The sequence below is a fragment of the Oncorhynchus nerka genome, linkage group LG15 (genome assembly GCF_034236695.1).
Source record: "Oncorhynchus nerka isolate Pitt River linkage group LG15, Oner_Uvic_2.0, whole genome shotgun sequence".
Lineage (NCBI taxonomy): Eukaryota > Metazoa > Chordata > Actinopteri > Salmoniformes > Salmonidae > Oncorhynchus > Oncorhynchus nerka.
The window spans coordinates 100,998,669-101,017,605 of NC_088410.1; the positions used below are offsets into that span (position 1 = coordinate 100,998,669).

General features: G+C 46.2%; 1 protein-coding gene across 4 annotated transcripts; it reads left to right on the forward strand.

The window, feature by feature from the left end:
- Window positions 1–527: 527 nt before the first annotated feature.
- LOC115128113 (alkyldihydroxyacetonephosphate synthase, peroxisomal-like) lies at window positions 528–17,478 on the forward strand. 4 transcript variants are annotated; one of them, XM_065002095.1, is made up of 6 exons: window positions 563–883; window positions 3,475–3,536; window positions 7,720–7,809; window positions 9,240–9,339; window positions 9,514–9,571; window positions 9,691–10,234. In XM_065002095.1, the coding sequence occupies exons 2-6, from the start codon at window positions 3,484–3,486 to the stop codon at window positions 9,744–9,746; spliced, it is 357 nt and encodes a 118-aa protein (XP_064858167.1). In that variant the 5' UTR covers window positions 563–883; window positions 3,475–3,483; the 3' UTR covers window positions 9,747–10,234. The 4 variants fall into 4 exon arrangements, with proteins under 4 accessions (XP_064858169.1, XP_064858166.1, XP_064858167.1 ...); XM_065002096.1 differs by lacking the exon at window positions 9,691–10,234 and adding an exon at window positions 14,975–17,478 and having other exon boundaries at window positions 564–883; XM_065002094.1 differs by having other exon boundaries at window positions 562–883; window positions 9,514–10,234.
- The last annotated feature ends 1,459 nt before the right edge of the window (window positions 17,479–18,937 follow it).

Genomic DNA, 18,937 nt, shown 5'->3' on the forward strand with positions numbered 1-18,937 from the left:
CGTCCAACGGGATGCACGTGGGGTACACCGTCCAACGGGATGCACGTGGGGTACACCGTCCAATGAAATACTTCCTTCAGGTTCCTCCTCGACAATGCAACAACAACAACAATAATAAATAATCAAATATCAGAACATAAAGTACATGTCTCAGTAGAATAAACATTATTAACATCACTATAATACAGGAAGGCACAATTTACAGTCCAATATTTCCACGTATCAGGGAAGGGGGGATTGGGGACCTAGTCATCATAAACAAACCTTTCATTAAAACGCCACCTAATGACAAATTCCATTCTATTGTTGGTGAGCCTATGGATTTTGTAAGTTCCTGGTCCAGTGCACAGCTTCCAGTCCGTTCCTCAGGTCACAGGCTTAGTGCCCTTCAGGCAATATCCCTAAACAATTCATGAGTTTAATCATTGATAAGGCCTCAACTACCAGGCGGTGCATTTTATTTATTTTCTCCATTTATTTCAAGTCAACCATCGCCTGTCGAGCGCCTGTGATAGATGGGCTGGGTCTTGAAAGGGATATTTCTGTTTGTTTTTAAGAAACTAGGGGAAAAGAACAGCTAAATCAATACAGTGATTTCCTAATGAGCACTTCCTGATTTTAGTATTGGATTAACATTTGATTACCTGTGGTGGGTGATGGATGTGTGGGTGACTTGTAGGCATGTACGGAGATCCAATCATTGACCTGTGCATTGGGGAAGTGACGGGCACCACCGGCATCTGTGGTCCGAGGGAGTTGACCGGGCCAGAGAGGAATCTGTTTTTAAATATGAACCCTGTTATCTGTTTCCAGGGGCCTGGCAGCTGGAGAGGACAATGGGCAGAGAGGCTACATACTGACCTTTGTCATCGCTTACCTCCGGGTGGGTCATATCTCCCCCTCTGTTCTTTCCCCTCGTCTCAAATCAAATTGTATTGGACACATACACATGGTTAGCAGATGTTATTGCGAGTGTAGTGACATGCTTATGTAAATCAATCTCTCTTCTCCTCCTTCTCCCCTCTGTTCCCACGTGTTCTCCCTCTTCTCCTCCTTCTCCCCCTCTGTTCCTTCTCCCCACGTGTTCTCCCCTCTGTTCCTTCTCCCCACGTGTTCTCCCCTCTGTTCCTTCTCCCCTCTGTTCCTTCTCCCCACGTGTTCCTTCTCCCCACGTGTTCCTTCTCCCCCTCTGTTCCTTCTCCCCTCTGTTCCTTCTCCCCACGTGTTCTCCCCTCTGTTCCTTCTCCCCTCTGTTCCTTCTCCCCACGTGTTCTCCCCTCTGTTCCTTCTCCCCACGTGTTCCTTCTCCCCTCTGTTCCTTCTCCCCACGTGTTCCTTCTCCCCTCTGTTCCTTCTCCCCTCTGTTCCTTCTCCCCACGTGTTCCTTCTCCCCTCTGTTCCTTCTCCCCACGTGTTCCTTCTCCCCACGTGTTCCTTCTCCCCACGTGTTCCTTCTCCCCACGTGTTCCTTCTCCCTCTGTTCCTTCTCCCCTCTGTTCCTTCTCCCCACGTGTTCCTTCTCCCCACGTGTTCCTTCTCCCCACGTGTTCCTTCTCCCCACGTGTTCCTTCTCCCCTCTGTTCCTTCTCCCCTCTGTTCCTTCTCCCCTCTGTTCCTTCTCCCCACGTGTTCCTTCTCCCCACGTGTTCCTTCTCCCCTCTGTTCCTTCTCCCCTCTGTTCCTTCTCCCCTCTGTTCCTTCTCCCCACGTGTTCCTTCTCCCCACGTGTTCCTTCTCCCCACGTGTTCCTTCTCCCCACGTGTTCCTTCTCCCCTCTGTTCCTTCTCCCCTCTGTTCCTTCTCCCCACGTGTTCCTTCTCCCCACGTGTTCCTTCTCCCCACGTGTTCCTTCTCCCCACGTGTTCCTTCTCCCCACGTGTTCCTTCTCCCCACGTGTTCCTTCTCCCCACGTGTTCCCCCTCTGTTCCTTCTCCCCTCTGTTCCTTCTCCCCTCTGTTCCTTCTCCCCTCTGTTCCTTCTCCCCACGTGTTCCTTCTCCCCACGTGTTCCTTCTCCCCTCTGTTCCTTCTCCCCTCTGTTCCTTCTCCCCTCTGTTCCTTCTCCCCACGTGTTCCTTCTCCCCACGTGTTCCTTCTCCCCACGTGTTCCTTCTCCCCACGTGTTCCTTCTCCCCACGTGTTCCTTCTCCCCACGTGTTCCTTCTCCCTCTGTTCCTTCTCCCCTCTGTTCCTTCTCCCTCTGTTCCTTCTCCCCTCTGTTCCTTCTCCCCACGTGTTCCTTCTCCCCACGTGTTCCTTCTCCCCACGTGTTCCTTCTCTCCCCACGTGTTCCTTCTCCCCACGTGTTCCTTCTCCCCACGTGTTCCTTCTCCCCTCTGTTCCTTCTCCCCTCTGTTCCTTCTCCCCTCTGTTCCTTCTCCCCACGTGTTCCTTCTCCCCACGTGTTCCTTCTCCCCTCTGTTCCTTCTCCCCTCTGTTCCTTCTCCCCTCTGTTCCTTCTCCCCTCTGTTCCTTCTCCTCCTCCTCCTCTGTTCCCACGTGTTCTCCTCCTCTCCTCCTCTGTTCCCACGTGTTCTCCTCCTCTGTTCCCACGTGTTCTCCTCCTCTGTTCCCACGTGTTCTCCTCCTCTCCTCCTCTGTTCCCACGTGTTCTCCTCCCCCTCTGTTCCCACGTGTTCTCCTCCCCTCTGTTCCCACGTGTTCTCCCCCTCTGTTCCCACGTGTTCTCCTCCCCCTCTGTTCCCACGTGTTCTCCTCTCCCCTCTGTTCCCACGTGTTCTCCTCCCCCTCTGTTCCCACGTGTTCTCCTCCCCCTCTGTTCCCACGTGTTCTCCTCCTCCTCTGTTCCCACGTGTTCTCCTCCTCCTCTGTTCCCACGTGTTCTCCTCCCCTCTGTTCCCACGTGTTCTCCTCCCCTCTGTTCCCACGTGTTCTCCTCCCCCTCTGTTCCCACGTGTTCTCCTCCCCTCTGTTCCCACGTGTTCTCCTCCCCTCTGTTCCCACGTGTTCTCCTCCCCTCTGTTCCCACGTGTTCTCCTCCCCCTCTGTTCCCACGTGTTCTCTCCTCTCCTCCCAGTGTCCAGAGATAGAAGGAACACATACTGTATCACATCCGGCCGTGATTGTCCATAGGGCGACGCACAATTGTCCCAGCGTCGTCCGGATTAGGGTTTAGCCGGGTTAGGCCATCATTGTAAATAAGAATTTGTTCTTAATTGACTTGCCTAGTTAAAATAAAAGGTTAACTAAACAAAGGCTGCAGAATGTGACCTCTGAGATATCTGACCTCTCCGTTTTAGTCAGGGATGTCATGTTGTCATCCTCGCTATCATGGCACAAGTAATTGCCTCAGTGAAAATCGCAGTTTAAAAAAAAAAACATTGAAAATAAATTGTGAATCACTATTTAGTTACTTTTATTTTTTTCACATATTGTCCCCTTTAAAAAAAAATAATAATAATAATCCAAATAGTACAGAAATACTTGTTTATTTGTTGTTGTCTTTTATCAACAGGACTTGGGGATGGACTACTGTGTGGTCGCAGAATCCTTTGAGACATCGGTGCCTTGGGACAGGTAAAGTTTAACCTTTTTTTGTAAATGAACAAGTATCTCTGATGGTGTGACACTTCTACATCACTCTCTCACACACACACACACACACACACACACACACACACACACACACCTGCTTTCGCCCTCCATTAACTGGTTGTGTGTGTGGGAAGGAAGACTGCCTGACACTGCTGGAGGAGAGAGGGATGGAGTGACACAGCCAGTAGGAACAGGAATCTCCAACATTATTGGGTCAGCCTGTTAATTCGGTGTAAAACCCTTCTCGTTAGAAAACCACAGCTCTTCCCACACATGAGGACGCCCCCACCCCCCCCTCTTCCACACTCAGACACCAACACAGGAATGCTCAGTGTTCCACTGTGTAGACTGCCTGAGGGGGGAGCCAGGCATCAGGCGTGCAGACCAGCATTACCCCTCCTCAATCTCTCCACACTCTGCTGCACATGCCTAGAGGAGAGTGAGCCAGTCTCTCACAGCTACCTAGCACTGCTGCAGTCTCCATAATGCAGTCTACCTAGCACTGCTGCGGTCTCCATAATGCAGTCTACCTAGCACTGCTGCAGTCTCCATAATGCAGTCTACCTAGCACTGCTGCAGTCTCCCATAATGCAGTCTACCTAGCACTGCTGCAGTCTCCATAATGCAGTCTACCTAGCACTGCTGCAGTCTACCTAGCACTGCTGCGGTCTCCATAATGCAGTCTACCTAGCACTGCTGCAGTCTACCTAGCACTGCTGCGGTCTCCATCATGCAGTCTACCTAGCACTGCTGCAGTCTACCTAGCACTGCTGCGGTCTCCATAATGCAGTCTACCTAGCACTGCTGCAGTCTCCATAATGCAGTCTACCTAGCACTGCTGCAGTCTACCTAGCACTGCTGCGGTCTCCATAATGCAGTCTACCTAGCACTGCTGCAGTCTCCATAATGCAGTCTACCTAGCACTGCTGCGGTCTCCATAATGCAGTCTACCTAGCACTGCTGCAGTCTACCTAGCACTGCTGCAGTCTACCTAGCACTGCTGCAGTCTCCATAATGCAGTCTACCTAGCACTGCTGCAGTCTACCTAGCACTGCTGCGGTCTCCATAATGCAGTCTACCTAGCACTGCTGCGGTCTCCATAATGCAGTCTACCTAGCACTGCTGCAGTCTACCTAGCACTGCTGCGGTCTCCATAATGCAGTCTACCTAGCACTGCTGCGGTCTCCCATAATGCAGTCTACCTAGCACTGCTGCAGTCTCCATAATGCAGTCTACCTAGCACTGCTGCAGTCTCCATAATGCAGTCTACCTAGCACTGCTGCGGTCTCCCATAATGCAGTCTACCTAGCACTGCTGCGGTCTACCTAGCACTGCTGCGGTCTCCATAATGCAGTCTACCTAGCACTGCTGCAGTCTACCTAGCACTGCTGCGGTCTCCCATAATGCAGTCTACCTAGCACTGCTGCAGTCTCCATAATGCAGTCTACCTAGCACTGCTGCGGTCTCCATAATGCAGTCTACCTAGCACTGCTGTGGTCTCCCATAATGCAGTCTACCTAGCACTGCTGCGGTCTCCATAATGCAGTCTACCTAGCACTGCTGCGGTCTCCCATAATGCAGTCTACCTAGCACTGCTGCGGTCTCCATAATGCAGTCTACCTAGCACTGCTGCGGTCTCCCATAATGCAGTCTACCTAGCACTGCTGCGGTCTCCATAATGCAGTCTACCTAGCACTGCTGTGGTCTCCCATAATGCAGTCTACCTAGCACTGCTGCGGTCTCCATAATGCAGTCTACCTAGCACTGCTGCGGTCTCCATAATGCAGTCTACCTAGCACTGCTGTGGTCTCCCATAATGCAGTCTACCTAGCACTGCTGCGGTCTCCATAATGCAGTCTACCTAGCACTGCTGCGGTCTCCCATAATGCAGTCTACCTAGCACTGCTGTGGTCTCCCATAATGCAGTCTACCTAGCACTGCTGCGGTCTCCATAATGCAGTCTACCTAGCACTGCTGCGGTCTCCATAATGCAGTCTACCTAGCACTGCTGTGGTCTCCCATAATGCAGTCTACCTAGCACTGCTGCGGTCTCCATAATGCAGTCTACCTAGCACTGCTGCGGTCTCCATAATGCAGTCTACCTAGCACTGCTGCAGTCTCCATAATGCAGTCTACCTAGCACTGCTGCGGTCTCCATAATGCAGTCTACCTAGCACTGCTGCAGTCTACCTAGCACTGCTGCAGTCTACCTAGCACTGCTGCAGTCTCCATAATGCAGTCTACCTAGCACTGCTGCAGTCTACCTAGCACTGCTGCGGTCTCCATAATGCAGTCTACCTAGCACTGCTGCGGTCTCCATAATGCAGTCTACCTAGCACTGCTGCAGTCTACCTAGCACTGCTGCGGTCTCCATAATGCAGTCTACCTAGCACTGCTGCGGTCTCCCATAATGCAGTCTACCTAGCACTGCTGCGGTCTACCTAGCACTGCTGCGGTCTCCATAATGCAGTCTACCTAGCACTGCTGCAGTCTACCTAGCACTGCTGCAGTCTCCATAATGCAGTCTACCTAGCACTGCTGCAGTCTCCATAATGCAGTCTACCTAGCACTGCTGCGGTCTCCCATAATGCAGTCTACCTAGCACTGCTGCGGTCTACCTAGCACTGCTGCGGTCTCCATAATGCAGTCTACCTAGCACTGCTGCAGTCTACCTAGCACTGCTGCGGTCTCCCATAATGCAGTCTACCTAGCACTGCTGCAGTCTCCATAATGCAGTCTACCTAGCACTGCTGCGGTCTCCATAATGCAGTCTACCTAGCACTGCTGTGGTCTCCCATAATGCAGTCTACCTAGCACTGCTGCGGTCTCCATAATGCAGTCTACCTAGCACTGCTGCGGTCTCCCATAATGCAGTCTACCTAGCACTGCTGCGGTCTCCATAATGCAGTCTACCTAGCACTGCTGCGGTCTCCCATAATGCAGTCTACCTAGCACTGCTGCGGTCTCCATAATGCAGTCTACCTAGCACTGCTGTGGTCTCCCATAATGCAGTCTACCTAGCACTGCTGCGGTCTCCATAATGCAGTCTACCTAGCACTGCTGCGGTCTCCATAATGCAGTCTACCTAGCACTGCTGCGGTCTCCATAATGCAGTCTACCTAGCACTGCTGCGGTCTCCATAATGCAGTCTACCTAGCACTGCTGCGGTCTCCATAATGCAGTCTACCTAGCACTGCTGTGGTCTCCCATAATGCAGTCTACCTAGCACTGCTGCGGTCTCCCATAATGCAGTCTACCTAGCACTGCTGCGGTCTCCATAATGCAGTCTACCTAGCACTGCTGCGGTCTCCCATAATGCAGTCTACCTAGCACTGCTGCGGTCTCCATAATGCAGTCTACCTAGCACTGCTGCAGTCTCCATAATGCAGTCTACCTAGCACTGCTGCAGTCTACCTAGCACTGCTGCAGTCTACCTAGCACTGCTGCAGTCTCCATCATGCAGTCTACCTAGCACTGCTGCAGTCTACCTAGCACTGCTGCGGTCTCCATAATGCAGTCTACCTAGCACTGCTGTGGTCTCCCATAATGCAGTCTACCTAGCACTGCTGCGGTCTCCCATAATGCAGTCTACCTAGCACTGCTGCGGTCTCCATAATGCAGTCTACCTAGCACTGCTGCGGTCTCCCATAATGCAGTCTACCTAGCACTGCTGCGGTCTCCATAATGCAGTCTACCTAGCACTGCTGCAGTCTCCATAATGCAGTCTACCTAGCACTGCTGCAGTCTACCTAGCACTGCTGCAGTCTACCTAGCACTGCTGCAGTCTACCTAGCACTGCTGCAGTCTCCATCATGCAGTCTACCTAGCACTGCTGCAGTCTACCTAGCACTGCTGCAGTCTCCCATAATGCAGTCTACCTAGCACTGCTGCGGTCTCCATAATGCAGTCTACCTAGCACTGCTGCGGTCTCCACTTGTCTGTCAATGTACTCCACTGTTCATGGCCAGAGATCACCTTTTCTCAAACTCAGACAGCTCAGCGTCTCCTGTTAAATCATGGTGTTGCAGAGCCTATTCCCTATTTATAGTGCCCTACTTTTGACTAGGGCCAATAGGACTCTGTAGGGAATAGGGTGTCATGTGTGAAGCAGACATGGCTTTCATCACGTCTTCATGATATGTTTCCTGTGTTGTCTTGTCTTCAGGGTATTGGACCTTTGCCAGAATGTCAAGGAGAGAATTATCAGAGAGTGTAAAGAAAGAGGAGTCCAGTTTCAACCGTTGACCTCGTGCATGTACATTTAGCACCTGTCTCTGTTCCTTGCTAAAACACACTTGCTGGCATTGTGGAGGTCATCTTAAACAACCTCTGCATAACCTCTATATAATGTCTGTGTCCAGCTAGATGAGTCAACGACTGTAGGTCGTGCGGGGGACTGTAGGGTGCGGGGGACTGTAGGTCGTGCGGGGGGGACTGTAGGTCGTGCGGGGGGACTGTAGGTCGTGCGTGGGGGGGTGAACTGTAGGTCGTGTGTGTGGGGGGGGACTGTAGGTCGTGTGTGGGGGGCTGTAGGTCGTGTGGTGGGGGGGGGACTGTAGGTCGTGCGTGCGAGGGACTGTAGGTAGTTTGGAAAAAAAAAAATCTGCATTGGACCATTGTGGTTGATCCCATGACTCTCATCTAAGATGTGTTCTCTGCTATGAGTGGGCCTGTAGTGTGTGACCAGACAGGAGAGGAATCCTGGGACCTTCCTGTGTGACCTGGCAACACACAACATTGCTTCTTGCTCACTGGGGACAAATTACAACCTGATTATGCTTCAGCCATTCATTTCCCGTCTGCAGTCTTGTCAACAAGATAGATTTGTCCGTTTAACCTCTAGAAGCCAGCATACCCGCTGAGTGATAGGCCAGGTCACTGGAACAACGGCTCTCCCTACAACAAAAGGGACACAGAAAAGAAACAGGGAAATCACTTGTACACTGTTTCCATCCCTGAGGCACAGTGTTGTATTATAAGGGTCTAGTTTCATGTTCAATGCAGACATTTTGACCCTGGTTAGAGAGAGCTATAGTAAATAATACACATGACTACTAAGAAGGATGATATCCATCGATTTGCTAATGAAAAGGAAATCAAACATGAATTATGTCACATTAGTCCTGTACTTCTTGGAAAAAGAAACAAATAGCCCCTTAATTTGTTTTCATCTTTTGAACGGTGCAAAAAAATTGTCACAGTAATTTATTATAGCTTCCTGTTGCATATTCATGTGAAAGGAACCATCTTTAAGTCAATCATGGACAGCCAGTGTTGAAGCATGTTGTGTTCTTAACCATTGTAAATGTAGCTCAGAGGATCCAATCGGAGTGTACTGATGGCCGTTTCAATGTCCTGATAATGGGGCGTTATTCAAGGTGGCAGATCCAATTCACCTCTCCTCCGCTTCTCAGAAACCATGAGGGGGAATTGGGTTCAGAGGGAAAGCCCCGCCTCTCAGCTCAGTCTGCTTGCCCTCTGATTCAAATGATTTTTTAAAAAATGCATTAATTGTTACAAAATAGATTTTGGTTCAACAATTTCGACATTTCCCTCTTTTTAAACTCGTAGAGATAAATTACAGAGGGACGAGTGATGGAAAAGCGTTAACAACAAATGGTGAACAAGCCTATATTTTCTGTTGCGTATATCATGACGTTAAAACCCTTTTCTCCTGTCTTGCAGAGTGACTCAGACCTATGACTCTGGCGCATGTATATACTTCTACTTTGCCTTCAACTACAGAGGACTGGCGGATCCAGTCCATACATACGAACAAGTGGAGGTAAATCTACGGAGCACTCCACGCCTGTACTGCCTAACCGCTCAGAGACATGCATTATATCTAACCTGAAACGTTACCTCTGAGGAGGGAACATACACAACCATGGTTTTAAGGTGATCGTCATAGTTACATAATGTGTTAATTGATGTATTTATTGATATTGTCCTTTCCCAGCATGCTGCCAGAGAGGAGATCCTAGCCAATGGAGGAAGCCTCTCGCACCACCATGGAGGTAGTCAAGTGAACATTCCTACGTCTAGCCACGCCCCTACGTCTAGCCATCTTTTTCCAAATTTCTTCATATCAAAACCTACAAATTCATAAAATTGACTTGCCTATTCACTTACGCAGATGGACGGCACGGAAGTGGTTTAAAGATCCCCTTAGATGGCACGGAAGTGGTTTAAAGATCCCCTTAGATGGCACGGAAGTGGTATAAAGATCCCCTTAGATGGCACGGCAGTGGTTTAAAGATCCCCTTAGATGGCACGGAAGTGGTATAAAGATCCCCTTAGATGGCACGGCAGTGGTTTAAAGATCCCCTTAGCTTGATGAAGACGTTGTGTCACAATTGAGCCACTAGAGGGAGATGCTAAACAACATCTAGAACGACACATGACTTCCTCAGAATGTTCTATTAGAATACTGACATACTATTTATCATTACCATGGAACAACCACAGCCTTAGGTATTTGGAGAACACAATCCACAATGACTACAATGTCTTTTATAAAACAAGCTTATTCCTTCTTATGCCTTCTCCAAGTCATTCCATTCCAATCCAGACAAATCATTCAGTATCAACACCACATGTATCTATGATGACAACACTGAGATAAGTAATGTCAGTGTAATGCTATCTTAAATAAATATGAAATAAATAATTACAACACTTGTAGAACAAAACTATATCAAACGTATGTTTGCCAACCTAGGGAATAAAATTATAGGAACTATAAAGGTCTTTTCTTCAAAGTTAAAGATTAGTTAAGTGAATACAAGTTTAGCTGTGACTTTGAACCATGGAATTTAACAAGTGGCAGAAAAATGATGAAATATGATAAGAATATAATATTTTAAAAAGTAAATAAATAGAGATGGAATCCAACAAATGAAATAGTTGACAACAACAATAGACAGAGTTTTTGCTGCTTTTCTCTCAGATATATTTGCCTGTACAGTTTTAACACCAGACACACTGACAGCCTCTTTTGAAAATACCTTTCTGGCCTGTGATCTGGCCACCACAAAGATTTTCACAAAAGTGTTATAATAATAGAGTTCGGAACAACTATTTAATTGCAATGTAAATTATATTAATTATTCCTTCAAAAACTAAAACTTTTGTTCAAACACCTACTGGGTACCTGCACATTTACAAAGTTTTTTATAATAGTAGCATCATATATGATACAACACCACCAGGTAATGGAAATAAAACACATCATTCTTCTTATTGTTATTCTAGAGTGGTACAATAAGGGATCACACACAGCAACATAGCGGTCAATAGATATCAAGACCAAATTGCCCAGAGATAAAGAAGTACACAAAAAAGTAATGTAGAAATGAAACACACAGAAATATTCCCCAAATCCCCAGCATGGTTCCATTAATGCTACAGTCACTACTGGTATCACAATCAGTCCCACCAGGAGATCTGACACAGCCAGAGAGAGGATGAGCAGGTTGGTTGTAGTGTGGAGCTGCTTGAAGTGAGAGATGGAGATGATCACCAGTACGTTCAAAAATACTGTAACTGCTGAAATCAATGAGAAGAAGATGTACAGTGTTATGTAGATAGATATCGATAGAAAAGCCTTTCTGCAAGAAGAGTTTCTGTCCTGAAAACAGTATTGAACATCTTCATGTTTCTCCATTTGTAATAAAAAGTAAACATGCTGAGGTCCTGCTCCTGCTTGGTCCTGTGTGTGACCCTGTCAGGTCCATTTTCTGACAAACTCTTAGCTCTGCCTTTCTGTTTATCCCTGAGTTACTGATAGAAAGAAAAGGTACATTTTCTCCAATTCAAATCATATCAAACCACATTTTATTATTTGCTGAACAGTGAATTGCGTACTTACAAGCCGTTAACCAACAATGCAGTTTTAAGAAAAAATAAGTGTTAAGTAAAAAATAACAGTAAGAAATAATTAAAGAGCAGCAGTAAAATAACAACAGCTAGGCTATATACAGGGGATACCGGTACAGAGTCAATGGGCGGGGCACCGGTTAGTCGAGGTACAGGTAGAGTTAAAGTGACTATGCATAGATAAGAAACAGAGAGTAGCAGCAGCGTAAAAGAGGAGGGCAATGCAAATTACCATTTGATGAGTTGTTCAGCAGTCTTATGGCTTCGGGGGTAGAAGCTGTTTAGAAGCCTCTTGGACCAAGACTTGGGGGTACCTCTACCGCTGGTAGAGAGAACAGTCTAGGACCTGGGTGGCCGGGGTATTTGACAGTTTTTAGGGCCTTCCTCTGACACAGCCTGGTATAGAGGTCCTGGATGGCAGAAAGCTTGGCCCCAGTGATGTACTGGGCCGTACTCACTACCCTCTGTAGTGCCTTATGGTCAGAGGCCGAGCAGTTGCCATACCAAGCAGTGAAGCAACCAGTTCTCGATGGTGCAGATGTTGAACTTTTTAAAAAAAAGTTTAATTATTTTATTTTTTTGCCCATTTTCTCCCCAATTTTGTCGTATCCAATTGTTGTAGTAGCTACTATCTTGTCCCATCGCTACAACTCCCGTACGGGCTCAGGAGAGACGAAGGTTGAAAGTAATGCGTCCTCCGATACACAACCCAACCAAGCCGCACTGCTTCTTAACACAGCATGCATCCAACCCGGAAGTCAGCCTCACCAATGCGCTGGAGGAAACACCGTGCACCTGGCCACCTTGGTTAGCGCACACTGCGCCCAGCCCGCCACAGGAGTCGCTCGTGCGCGATGAGATAAGGACACCCCTACCGACCAAGCCCTCCCTAATCCGGGCGACGCTAGGCCAATTGTGCGTCGCCCCACGGACCTCCCGGTCGCGGCCGGTTACGACAGAGCCTGGGCGCGAACCCAGGGACTCTGATGGCACAGCTGGCGCTGCAGTACAGCGGCCTTAACCACTGCGCCACCCGGGAGGCCCAGATGTTGAACTTTTTGAAGATCTGAGGGCCCATGCCAAATCTTTTCAGTCTCCTAATGGGGAATGTGCTTTGTCATGCCCTCTTCAAGACTGTCTACATGTGCTTGGACCATGTTAGTTTGTTGGTGATGTGGACACCAAGGAACTTGAAGCTCTCAACCTGCTCCACTACAGCCATGTCGATGAGAATGGGGGCGTGCTCGGTCCTACTTTTCCTGTAGTCCACAATCATCTCCTTTGTCTTGGTTGGATAGGTTGTTATTCTTGCACCACTTGGCCAGGTCTCTGACCTCCTCCCTATAGGCCGTCTCATCGTTGTCTGTGATCAGGCCTACCACTGTTGTGTCGTCTGCAAACTTAATGATGGTGTTGGAGTCGTGCCTGGCCATGCAGTTGTGGGTGAACAGGGAGTACAGGAGGGAACTGAGCACGCACCCCTGGGGAGCTCCAGTGTTGAGGATCAGCGTGGCAGATGTGTTGCTACCTACCCTCACCACCTTGGGGTGGCCGGTCAGGAAGTCCAGGATCCAGTTGCAGAGGGAGGTGTTTAGTCCCAGGTTCATTAGCTTAGTGATGAGCTTTGAGGGTACTATGGTATTGAACGCTGAGCTGTAGTAAATGAATATTATTCTCACATAGGTGTTCCTTTTGTCCAGGTGGGAAAGGGCAGTGTGGAGTGCAATAGAGATTGCATCATCTGTGGATCAATTTGGGCGGTATGCAAATTGGAGTGGGTCTAGGGTTTCTGGGATAATGGTGTTGATGTGAGCCATTACCAGCCTTTCAATGCACTTCATGGCTACAGACGTGAGTGCTACGGGTCTGTAGTCATTTAGGCAGGTTGCCTTTGTGTTCTTGGGCACAGGGACTATGGTGGTCTGCTTGAAACTGTGAAGGGAGTAGTTCACCACGTTATACGAGATCTTCAGTTTCTAGCAATTTCTTGCATGGAATAGCCTTCATTTCTCAGAAAAAGAATAGACTGACGAGTTTCAGAAGAAAGCTACTTGTTTCTGGCCATTTTGAGCATGTAATCCGACCCACAAATGCTGATGCTCCAATTACTTAACTAGTCTAAAGAAGGCCAGCTTTATTGCTTCTTTAATCAGAATACAAGTTTTTAGCTGTGATAACATAATCGCAAAATGGTTTACTAATGATCAATTAGCCTTTTAAAATGATTAACTTGAATTAGCCAACACAACGTGCCATTGTTACACAGGAGTGATTGTTGCTGATAATGGGTCTGTGTAGATATTCCATTAAAAAAATCAGCCGTTTCCAACTACAATAGTTTAGTTTATTTTATTTTATTTTTACAGGGACAGTGCACATTAATCAACGTTTCAGTAAAAGTGCCGGTTTTAGCCAGCCGGCTAATTTTCAACCGCAGTCCCTGGGCAGGTTATTAAAAACAATTACAATATAGACAATAGCACCATAGAACAAGCAAGACATAGCAACATAGGACAAGCAAGACATAGCATACAGACAGAGCAACATAGAACAAAAAGCAGCAAGACAATATTCATAAAAGCAACAAAGTGTTTCCACACCTCACAAGCTACAGACAACAGACAACATGGAAAGCGGCAACACACAGCTAGGGACCATGTTCACAAATCTGATTGACCTTTAGCCAGGTCTTCAAGCATTTTGTGAAAGTGTGATATGTGGTGCAGTTATGTGTGTCTGATGGCAGTGTATTCCAGACATGGGAAGCTCTCACAGAGAATGCAGATTTACTAAAGGTGCTTTTCCTTAGGGGAACTATACAGTCACCTCTCATGGCAGACCTTGTGGATCTGCTGCCATATGTCTGGGTTTTCTGTTTAACAAAAATATTGAGTGGAGGGGGAGCCAGGCCATTAAGGATCTTGAATACAAGACATGCGTCGGTGTATTGCACAAGATTTTACCTATTTTTTTTTTAGTCATTTACCAAATTAACAATGTTTTGTTTCAAAAACAAGTGTCCCCAAACATTTGATCGGTAGTGTATATACAGTGGGGCAAAAAAGTATTTAGTCAGCCACCAATTGTGCAAGTTCTCCCACTTAAAAAGATGAGAGAGGCCTGTAATTTTCATCATAGGTACACTTCAACTATGACAGACAATATGAGAAAATAAATCCCCAAAATCACATTGTAGGATTTTTAATGAATTTATTTGCAAATTGTGGTGGAAAATAAGTATTTGGTCAATAACAAAAGTTTAACTCAATACTTTGTTATATACCCTTTGTTGGCAATGACAGATGTCAAACGTTTTCTGTAAGTCTTCACAAATTTGTTCCATTTAACAGTGCCACTGTATATAAATGTAGTTAAACTCTTATATTTAATATAGTGAATATGAGACTTTCTGACACAGGTTTTATGATGGTGGACATCTCTCTTACAAATGGAAACTAGTTATATTGGTACCTGGGGGGTGAGTCTGTGATAATTATGTGGACCAGACGAAGTTAAATTAATACTACTCTTTTTTTCCACAGATGGCCAGCTTAGCTGCTTAAAATGCTTGACTTCCAGAGGAGTATGAGGCAGGAGGGAGTTTAAGTACAATTCTTACAAGCTCTTTGGCTGGTCTGTAGCTTATTCTTTCGATGTTTGGGGCTGCTCATGTACAGGCATAACCAAAGTGGCACTAGACTAGCACAACTGCCAGAGACTTTTGGGTGACACTAGCAAGGTTTTTCATCCAATTGGCGACAGACATTAAAAAAATGGTGAATGCCCTTAACGGTGCTGCCCAAGCCAAAATAAGCTTTGGGCCAAGAGGGCCCTCTATCCACTCAATGATCAGTTCAAACAGCTGAGCTCCAGAAAACAGAGGGGGCAGCTGTTCTGAAGTTGCCCCTTACCTGACTTTTCAGCTGCCTCTTCAGATGTAGAAGAGATACAGTAGTATGTGATCAGCTGAAGTGTGTATCTGCACACTAAAAACAGATGGTTCTGTATGGTGCCAATTGAGAGTTCTTTATCTTGTAACCATCACAGATCCCTTTTTGGTGAAATATTGACCACTTTGGTTAAGGTTCTACCTGTCTACCTGGGCCTGTTTTGACAATGGATGTATTATTGGATATGAAACAAACCTTCACGTGAACCTGATTGGTCAACTCCCCTAACCCTCCTGCATCAATTAACATGAACCTTCAGAGGGCTATAAGAAAACTCAATCTGTCACCAAAGATGATTATTGGTTTATTTTTGACCTTTAATTAACTAGGCAAGTCAGTTAAGAACAAATTCTTATTTTCAATGACGGCCTAGGAACAGTGGGTTAACTGCGTGTTCAGGGGCAGAAGATGTTGGATAAAAGTCAGGAATTCAATTGGTGAGGGAATTGCTATTCTATAATGGCATAGCTGGTATGACCCTCTTGACTTCTCAACTGTCTGGTAGAGTTGGGTTATTTCCAAAATAAACATCAAGTTGAAAATAATGAACAACTATTGGAAATTCAACATGTGTTTCAAGAAGGGACATGATCGTAAGGTTCTAGTTGAAACCAACAAGCCTGCTATCATAAGATACAAAACTAATGGCAAGCGTTAGAAGCCAAATCTGATGATAGTCTCGGTAATGTGTTTTCGGACCTTCCCTTGTTCGTATTCTCACGCGGCAGAAATCTCAGACCAATTGGTCAACTCTGATTTACCACCCCGAGATATTCCTGAACAACGTCTATTTGCGCCCCTACTGGATGGAAACTACAAGTGTAATGGCTGAGCTCAATGCAATGGCACTTATAAATGTAGATCCTTCAAACACCCACAAACAGGGAAATCAATCCCAATCAAAGGTGTTATTACGTGCTCCACTAAGGCAGTTATTTATCTTGTAACTTGTCCTTGTGGTAAAAAATGATGTGTGTAGAACAAAGCGTGAATTAAAAGTACGTATCTCAGAGCATCGTAGCACCATTAGGTGTAAAAACTTGACCTACCCAGTTGCGGCCCACTTTTTGGAGGCAGGCCACTCGATTTCGTCTCTGCGTTACATTGGCATCGAACATGTCACCCTCCCTAGGAGAGGGGGGTGACCTTGATAATTTGTTGTTAAAACGAGAGGCTGCCTGGATCTTTAACTTAAAGACCCTTGCTCCCTTCGGTCTCAACGTAGACTTTGATCTGAAGCCATTCTTGTGATTTTGACTTTGCCATTGTAATTGTTTGTAAGCTTGTGTAGTCTAAAATGAATCTATGATCGTATGCTATCCATTTGTATTTTTTTGAAATGCTGCTCTTTCTATGCCATTTTAATATTTGAGAAATGAACCAATGATATTAGGTCACTCTTGGCCATGATTACAGACACGTGTGTCTTGACGCTATATAAACGAGACATCCCGCAGTGTTTGTGATTGTACGCTGATGAAGACACCTCGGCTGTCGAAAAGTTGGTCAACTATTATTTTTGCATCTGAGTGTGCGGCTCTCCTTTATTTTTAAGCGTTTAGAAGCCAGCCCTGCCAATGAAATGCAAAATGTGAAACTGAAGTTCATTAGACATAGAATATTCAAGACAACAAAATTAGACTTGGAAGGATGGCCTTGCGAAACTACAGGACACATCATGGCATTGGCCAGTGTGTCACGCCCTGGTCTAAGTATTTTGTGTTTTTCTTCATGTATTGGGTCAGGCCAGGGTGTGGCATGGAGTTTTTGTATTGTGGTGTGTTTTGTCTTGGGGTTTTGGTGTGTATGTTAGTGGGATTGTAGCTTAGTGGGGTGTTCTAGGAAAGTCTATGGCTGTCTGAAGTGGTTCTCAATCAGAGGCAGGTGTTTATCGTTGTCTCTGATTGGGAACCTTATTTAGGCAGCCATATTCTTTGGTTGTATTGTGGGTGATTGTCCTTAGTGTCTTGATGTCCTTATTCTGTGGTAGTTTGCACCAGTTTAGGCTGTTTTCGGTTTTCATTCCGTTTATTGTTTTTTTGAGTTTGTGTTTTGATTCGTGTTACGTTGTTTTATTAAACATGGATCGAAATCTACACGCTGCAGTTTGGTCCGACTCTCCTTCACCATATGAAAACCCTGACACAGTGCATAAGAAAATAACAGTCAGGCAGTTGATAAGACGGTACATCTTTATGGTGTATGTTCTAATGGCATTTCATAGGAACATTCCATAGACTTGTACAAATGTCCATCTGAACTGAATTATGGAACAATTATTCAAGTTGAGGGAGACAGTTACATCATTGGGACACATAATGTTTGCCAGAGATCACTCTGCAGTATTCTGACCCAATCATATTTTTTGTCTAATTAGTTGTCTCAGATTCAAGAGGGACCTGTTAGCACTAATATGCAAGGCTCTGTAATAATGACACGTCACCAATTAAAGGTGTCAAACAAGAACACACACACACAAAAACACACACACACACACACACATGCAAACATTCATCTAGTACGCTGTCATTTCACCTCTCTAGTTCTCATGATTCTCAAAGAGCATATTGCATCAGCAAAACTCAATCTGACTATATTGTCTCTACTGTAAGTGAACAACTCTTTAATAATGTTAGTTTGACTTTTTAAAGTTTCCGACACCAGAGGGTCCTGTTATCCAATGTATCCAAGGCTCAGGAACAATGAGGTCCAAAACTCTAAGGAATTCTACCAATTAAAGGTGTTGGAGACACACAAACGCTTTCCTCCAGGGACCTAATAAGGCCCCAATACAGCATAAACATTCAAAGTGAACCTAAGTAAAGCTCTATTGTTGTTTGTGTGAGTGTAACAGTGTTCCTTCTGTACCTCTCCTCACCCTTACCTGGGCTCGAACCAGGAGCCCTCTGCACACATCACCCTCGAAGCATCGTTACCTATCGCTCCACAAAAGCCGCGACCATTGAAGAGCAAGCAACAACTACTTCAAGGTCTCAGAGAGAGTGACGTCACCAAATCAAATGCTATTAGCGTGCATCCCGCTAACTAGCTAGCCATTTCACACCGGTTACAAGAGCACAACTTCCACTAGGCCTCAGCCTCAATACAACTCTTACCCCAAACACGTCTCATCAGGAGACCATGAGTCTGACTCACCTCTGCTACACATTTTGCATTTTAGTCAATTAGCACACGTCTCAATCCTACACCCTCTCTGTAGTGTCTTTGACAAATAACAACACATTTTCACAAGTACAGAACTGAAATTACATTTGTTTTTCCTGGCCTCTCTGAGTTGGCACATCCTGATTTCATGGAGCATGATCCAGGATCAACACATATATAATATGATCCAGGGTCAATATAGACATATCTAACATGCCAAAAGACTCGTGTGACCCCTGACCTGCCAGCAGTGATGTAGGGAGAGCAGTGGTAGTGAGAGTAGTGGTAGTGAGAGTAGTGGTAGTGAGAGTAGTGGTAGTGAGAGCAGTGGTAGTGAGAGTAGTGGTAGTGAGAGTAGGAGTTGTAGTAGTGAGAGCAGTGGTAGTGAGA

Bases quoted from the DNA above. Each gene is read 5' to 3' on its own strand.
- LOC115128113 (XM_065002094.1), top strand. From the start codon at position 3,484: ATGGACTACTGTGTGGTCGCAGAATCCTTTGAGACATCGGTGCCTTGG. The intron at 7,810-9,239 runs GTACATTTAGCA...CCTGTCTTGCAG, and splicing joins CAACCGTTGACCTCGTGCAT to AGTGACTCAGACCTATGACT. The intron at 9,340-9,513 runs GTAAATCTACGG...GTCCTTTCCCAG, and splicing joins ATACATACGAACAAGTGGAG to CATGCTGCCAGAGAGGAGAT.